Raw genomic sequence first — 7,584 nt, 5'->3', positions numbered from 1 at the left:
AACAACATCGGATTTCAAAATCGAAAAACCTTTATCGACACCAGGCCGATGTGAGCCCATGCCCCGATACATCTGTTTCATAACCAAAGATGAACTCCAGCAGGTGAAAAGGGACTGCAACTGGGAGAACAAAGATGTAGTGATCGCTTCCCCTAAAGAGAACATCACTACTCATAAAGCAGGGCACTTAAGCGTGTACACCTACCCATTCACGCTGGGCCCTGCCGATCCAGCTCTGGGTTCCATTGATGCAGTTATTCTTTATTTTTGCCAACAATACCAAGTGACGCTTGGCCAGATCTATCCATCATTCTGGCGCATCGTCAATCTGATCAGATTCTTCTCGAGCCAGGTTGAGGGAATGCCTTTTACCCTCGTTCATCTGATCAGGCTATACAACCCTCGTCTTTATCGAGGTGGCCTAACAAAGCTGCAACACCGATCCACGAAATCTCTCTTCTCCAGCATCGATGAAGAAAAAGATCGAGGATGAATGAGCTGGTTTGTCCCAGTCAGGACATCCGACCTGATTCCTGCTGAGAGGATGTCATTCCCCGAGGAATGGAATATGAATTGTAAGTACATGTTTGTCGATAATGACTTTATACCTTGTTTTCCCTTCTCTTTATCCACCTCATCTTTTTCTCGGTCTAGCCCATTTTCGATGGTGTAGCTGTTGCATAGTTCCCTGGGCGGTCCCAGATCTCAAAGGTTAGGTCCGAAAACTGGCCTCTACTTCTTCGTACACGGAGCGCAGCTAGCGTGACCTGGCCAATGGTCGATGGGAGGCCAAAAACCATGGTGAGTTCGCTTGTTTGGTTATTTGTGTTTCTCAGAGATATACTTACTTTGTGTTTATGCAGGCCTCGGAGATGTCGTTGCTATGCGGCCGCCCCCGCCCGGTAAAGAAGAGATCCCAAAGCCTTCCAAAGAAAATAAAAGAAAGAGGGGGTCACCTGCAAATTCTTCGAAGCCAATGAAAAGCAAGGCTCGAAAGCCTAAGGCCGATACTGTGGCCCTATCTACAGAAACGGCCCAATGCCTTCGGAGCGAGGAGGAAGAGAGGGAGGATGACGACTGCCTGTTGGTAGTTCGAAAAAGAGGAAACACTGACGATTCGAAGTATGCCGAACCGATGGTGGTTGATGCGGTTCATTCTAGGACTGAAGAAATCTCCGACGGGAGCTCGAGAAAAATCCTTAAGCCATCGGGCAGCAAAAGAACACCTCGTCTTGGAGGTCATTTAGAGGGTGAGACCGAGGGGCCTGGTCCCGAGACCCTTCAAAGAGAAGAGAATGCCCCGAGTGGAACACTTGGGGTAATTAACGTGGATGAATCGCCGCCTGGTTCTGAGTTCTCTGAGGGGCAATTTTGAGATGCTCAGAACATGTGAACTCCTTATGTGGGGACGAGTACCACGAAGGGAAAGATATCTTTCAAGAGTACCTTGCAGGGATCGAAGATGGTCCCAACCTAGATGCTTCTTTTATTTTTGATGAGGCCCGGCGTATCTTCAAACAAGTACGTTTCTGTCCTTAGAATCACGCCTGCATTTTATCCTTATTGTTCTGAGTCTAACTTTTCCTTTTTGTAAACGCTGTGATGCTCCATTGAGAAGCATTTTCCAAGTCTCGAGCTGAGCTTGCTCGATGTGAGGCTGGGCTCAAGAAGCTCTCGGAAGAGAGGGACGGCCTTAGGATCCTCTATGTCAAAAAGGAGGGGGAGATCAGTGACCTTCGAGCCGAACTGGAGAAGGCTCGTCAAGAACAGACCGAACTTGTTGAAAAGGTAATATACCCTTTGAAGTTTTGTTTTGCATTTTTCTGATTGGTCGGCTAACATTTCAACTTTGCAGGCTCAAAAAAGCGCAAGCTGGTGAAGCAGCTTCGAGAGGAGCTCAAAATGAACGAGGCCGAGACCCTGGGGTGGAGACAAGGCATGGACCGTCTCGCCTCGGAGAAAGATACTCTTTGGGAGCAGCTGGCTTCAATTGAACGCCAGCTTCAGAGTGTAAAGGAGGAGAGCCTGGCTCGAAGCCACATAATCGAGGAGCTCGAAGCTAAATCTCCTGCTGAGCTTGCCAAGGCCAAATCTGATGCAGAGGCATTTATATCTTCGTACCGAGCTGACGCTGAAGCATCTAACACCCGAGCAAAGGAGATCTCTGCTGTGGCCGAAGTTAAGCTATCATCTGCACTCGACCACGCCAAGCGACAGTCCCAGAAAGAAGCCCTCGAGGAGGTGCATGCTCGCGGCTTCGACCTTTCAGCCGATATTGAAAAGGCAAAGACTTTGGAAGAAGAGGTTGCCGCTTTGCTTTCTGATGATGAGGATTCAGCTAGTGGCTCCAAGAGCAGAGGAGACGAAGATGAAGTCCCCGAGGAGGAGGTTCCCGAAGACGCGGCTCCCGAAGATATAGCTGCCGAAGATGTGGCCCTAGAGTAGGTTTAGGTTTCATTGTTTTGTTTTTGTGTTTTTGTGCAAGGAACCCTCGTGGGTATTGTAAAACATCTCTTGTAAGCCCCTCTTATAAATATAAAAAGATCTCTTTGCTTCATCTTAAATTCCGTATTGTCTTTATTTTTTGAAAAAATTGATAACTTCAATGACCAAGTGAACCTTGGCTCGGATTCTGAATATAACAACCCTTAGGTTTTTTAGTGATCAGCGTGTGATCCTCGAACTTAGAATAGAATAACTTTTATGGTTTTTGTTAGTCTTTGAGCTATGCTTAAGTTGATTTGGCGCGAGCTCAGGGTAATGGAATTCTTGAGTCCGAGTTGAGTGAGAGAATGGTCTCGAACCCTATATGTTTTGGCCCTTAGGATCTTTTATATAGGCCCTTAGGCTCTTTTATTTTCGCCCTTAGGCTCTTTAAGTTGGGCCAATTCGGCCTCTAAAGCGGCTAATATATTTCCCTCTTTTCGGCTATAAGTATTAGTGAAAATTTATCTATGCCTTAGTGTTCTAATTCCTTTAATTTTTATGGCGGAAGTCGGACGTCTCCGAGCCGCATTATTTTGGCCGTAGCCTTTTTATATGAGCGTAGTCTTTAATATGGCTGTAGCCTTTAATATGGTCGTAGCCTTCGGGTATGTCTCTTTGGCTTGATTCCCGATAACCTTTCTAACTTGTTCGAAAGGTTAGTCCCCAAGTATGATGGCCTTGCCTTTATATCGAGGGGATGCCTCTTTTAGGTCTTATGAGTTCGAGTTTTTTATGACTTGGATATGTTGACTGTCAATGAAAGTCCCCGAGTGTTCGAGGTGTATTTGCGTTCTGGCCTTTGGGCCGTTTCTCGTAGAACTGTAAGTGCAGAGATCGTATAATAGTAGACTTCTTTTTGATATAGAAGGAATGCTTCGTTGAATAATTGATACATGCGTACATGTTTTATCGTCGGGGCTCAACTATTTTGTATGGATACGGTTCACCTGACTGTTTGACCCATTACAAAGTTCTCCTATCGAGGCCCTCTTAGGCGTGAAGTATTTTCCTCGAAAATATGACCTCTGAGGGTGATGCCCCCCAGTATGCGAGGTTGATTGAAAAGAAGCCTTGGATACTGTTAAGTTCTCCTTAGGTGGCATATAGTTTTTGCCTCGTTAAAAACCTCGCCGGTAAAACCCATTTGGGACAAAATCCGATCAAAGGAAAAAAGAGTGCAACGTGCTTTAAAACCTAAGGCCTTCGTGTAAAAAGGAGTCTTCGATAACTTCGATCGAACACCTGCAATGAGTTAGTTTCTAATTCAAATGGACAAGAAAGATACATTCATACCTTAGCACTAGTATCGTTTGAGTAATGAAACGTTCCAATTGTTCGGCAGTTGTTCACCTTCCATTGTGCTAAGTTTGTAAGATCCTTTACCGACAACTTTGAGGACTCGGTACGGTCCTTCCCAATTCGAGCACAGTTTCCCTTCATTCCTGTTTCGAGTAGTAAGGGTGACTTTCCGTAGAACTAAGTCCCCAATTCCAAAGTATCGAAGGTTGGTCCTTCTATTGTAGTATCTCTCGATTCTTTGCTTCTACGCGGCCATCCGAACAACTGCTGCTTGTTGTTTTCATCTAATAGCTCGAGGCTAGTGTTCATAGCCTTGTGATTTGATTCCTCCGATGCATGTCGAAACCTGACGCTGGGTTCTCCGACCTCGATAGGGATAAGGGCCCCAGAGCCATATATAAAAGAGAACAAAGTACCTCCCGTGCTAGACTTCGATGTTGTTCGATATGCCCAGAGGACCTCAGGTAGAACTTCTCTCCATTTTCCCTTTGGATCGTCTTACCTTTTCTTCAGGTTTTGAATAATAGTTTTGTTTGTTGCCTCGGCCTGTCCATTTCCAGTTGGGTGATATGGTGTTGATAAGATCCTCTTTATTTTATGTGCCTCAAGGAACTCCGTCACCTTGCTGCCGATGAGTTGTTTTCCGTTGTCGCACACAATCTTGGCAGGTATCCCGAACCGACATATAATGTGGTCCCAGATGAAGTCAATAACTTCTTTTTCTCTGACCTTCTCGAAGGCATGTGCTTCCACCCATTTAAAAAAATAATCAGTCATAAACAAAATAAATTTAGCTTTAGCAGGGACCGCTGGTAGAGGGCCGACTATGTCCATTCCCCATTTCATGAAAGGCCAAGGGGATAGGACCGAGTGGAGTTTTTCCCCGGGCTGATGCATCATCGGTGCAAACCGCTGGCACTTATCACATTTTTTGACAACTGCTTCGTATCATTTTCCATGTTGTCCCAGTAATACCCTGCTCTAATAATTTTGCGAACAAAAGACTCGGCGCCAGAGTGATTCCCACAAGTACCTTCGTGGATTTCTCCTAGAACATAATCGGTGTCCCCTGGCCCTAAACATACCACCAATGGCCTATCGAACGTTCTCCTGTATAGTGTTCCATCTTCATCTAATGCGAACCTAGCAGCCTTGGTTCATAGGGCCCGCGATTCTTTGTGGTCCGATGGGAGTTTTCCATTCTTCAAATAATTGATATATTTATTCATCCAGTCCCAAGTAAAACTTGTTGAATTTATCTCGGTGTGACTCTCTTCAACCACAGACCTCGATAACTGGACGACAGTCCCCGAGACGCTATCATCTTCTTCGACCGGATCCCAGATTAGCAAGTGCATCGGCCTTGCTATTTTATTCTCGAGGCACATGATCCAGAGTCCACTCCTTGAAGCGGTGCAAAGTTTCCTGTAGCTTATCCAAGTATCGCTGCATCTTGTCCTCTCGAACCTCAAAACTCTTGTTTACTTGGTTTACCACCAACAGTGAATCGCACTTGGCTTCAATGACTTCTGCTCCCAAGCTCTTAGCTAACTCGAGACCTGCAATCATGGCCTCATACTCGGCCTCATTATTAGTCAACCTAGAAGTTTTGATAGATTGTCTAATGGTGCCACCCGCAGGTGGCTTTAAGACAATGCCAAGCCCGGACTCTTTCACATTCGAGGCACCGTCCGTGAAAAGGGTCCATACCCCCGATGATGTACCCGACCATAGCAGGAGTTCTTTCTCTACTTCGGGTACGAGGGTCAGCGTAAAATAGGCCACGAAGTTAGCTAGGATTTGAGACTTGAAGGCCGTCCGTGGTTCATATTCAATATCGTACCCGCGAAGTTCGACGACCCATTTGCCCATCCAGCCGATAGCTCGGGCTTATGCAAAACATTTTAAAGGGGTAAGTGGTTAATACACATATGGTATGACATTGAAAATATGGCTTTAGCTTCTTAGATGGGCTTATTAATGCAAATACTAATTTTGCTAAGTGAGGATATCTAGTTTCAGCATCTCCTAGAGTTCGGCATACATAGGAAATTGCGTACCTTGCTCTTCTCGAACTAGTAACTCACTTAGCGCTATCTCGGATACTGCCAAGTAAAGGTAAAGTTTTTCATCTACCTCCGGGGTGTGAAGCGAAGGCTGGCTCGATAAGTATCGCTTCAATTCTTCCAAGGCTTGTTGGCATTTCAGGGTCCACGCGAAATCATTCTTCTTTTTAAGCAAGGAAAAAAACCGGTGACTTCGATATGATGACCTCGAAATGAATCGACCCAAAGCAGCTATTCGTCCAGTCAGCCTTTGCACAACCTTTGCACTATCCACCACCTTGATATCCTCGATGGCCTTGATCTTGTAGGGATTAATTTCGGTACCCCGATTCGAGACCATGAAACCGAGGAATTTACCCGAGCCGTCTCCGAAGGCGCACTTCTCCGGGTTAAGCTTCATGTTGTACTTTATCAAAGTTTTGAATGTTTCCTGAAAATGAGTAAAATGGTCCTCTACGCGCATGGACTTAACCAACATATCATCAATGTAGACTTCCATTGTTGTACCTATCTGTTCTTCGAACATTTTTTTATCTAGGAGTTGGTATGTAGCTCCTGTATTTTTTAGCCCGAAGAGCATTACGTTATAACAATAAGTTCCAAATTTAGTGATAAACGAAGTCTTTTCCTGATCCTTCGGGTCCATCTGAATTTGACTGTACCCGGAGTAGGCGTCGAGAAAAGTTAGGATCTCGTGGCCGACCGTGGAATCGATCATACGGTCGATGTTGGGCAAAGGGAAAGAATCTTTCGGACATGCTTTATTTAAATCCTTGTAATCTACGCACATTATCAGTTTATTTCCTTTTTAGGAACTACAACTACGTTGGCTAACCATTTGGGGTATTTCACCTCCCAAATAGACCCTATTTTAAGGAGTTTGGTTACCTTGTCCTTTATAAATGCATGTTTCACCTCGGACTGGGCCTCCTTTTTTGTATTACCGGTTTGAACCTGGGTTCGAGGCTTAACCGATGTGTTGTTATTTCCGGTGGAATCCCTGTCATATCTAAGTAGGACCAAGCAAAGCAATCCATTTTATCAATAAGAAATTGAATGAGTTTTTTCCTGAGTTCGGGAGTTAATCCCGTTCCCAGGTATACCTTTCCCTCGGGCATGTATTCGATCAGTATGACCTGCTCCAGTTCCTCGACAGTTGACTTGGTAGCATCAAACTCTTCAGGAACGACGAAGGTTCGAGGAGTAAGGAAATCCTCTTCTTCGTCTTCGATTACCTCTTGCTCCGATTCTGTCAAGGATGGGGGCGGTGATTTCTATTTAGCTGCCTGCTTACCTTTGATGCTCGATTTCTCCGAGGTTGAAGGCTCCGGTATCGGCGTCACTTTATCGTCTGCAAACATATCCATTGCAGCATGTTACTCTCCATATACCATTTTTACGCCATCCTCCGTTAGGAACTTCATCATCTAATGAAGAGTGGAAGGTACCGCCCTCATGTTGTGTATCCATGGTCTCCCGAGGAGTGAATTCTACCTCATGTCACCTTAGATAACATGGAGTTTTGTATCTTGAATGTTCCTGGCTACGTTGACTGGCATGATTATCTCCCCTATTGTTGTTTCGCTTCCCATGTTAAAGCCATTTAGGACCCCGAATGCAGGTACAATCTGATCTTGTATGCCGAGCTGTTCTATGACCCTCGATCTGATTATGTTCGCTGTGATACCTGGATCCACTAGAACACGTTTAACTTGAATTTTATTTAAAAGGA

At 45.1% G+C, this 7,584-nt stretch overlaps 1 protein-coding gene across 1 annotated transcript; it reads left to right on the top strand.

Moving 5' to 3' along the window:
* Positions 494-2,445, top strand: LOC109237157. Its single transcript, XM_019403418.1, has 4 exons — positions 494-575; positions 864-1,346; positions 1,619-1,759; positions 1,856-2,445. Exons 1-4 carry the CDS (start codon positions 494-496, stop codon positions 2,443-2,445), a joined length of 1,296 nt encoding a protein of 431 aa, XP_019258963.1.

This window comes from Nicotiana attenuata, chromosome 1 (assembly GCF_001879085.1).
Source record: "Nicotiana attenuata strain UT chromosome 1, NIATTr2, whole genome shotgun sequence".
Lineage (NCBI taxonomy): Eukaryota > Viridiplantae > Streptophyta > Magnoliopsida > Solanales > Solanaceae > Nicotiana > Nicotiana attenuata.
The sequence above is the reverse complement of the archived record's forward strand: the minus strand, read 5'-3'. Positions and strand labels throughout refer to the sequence as shown.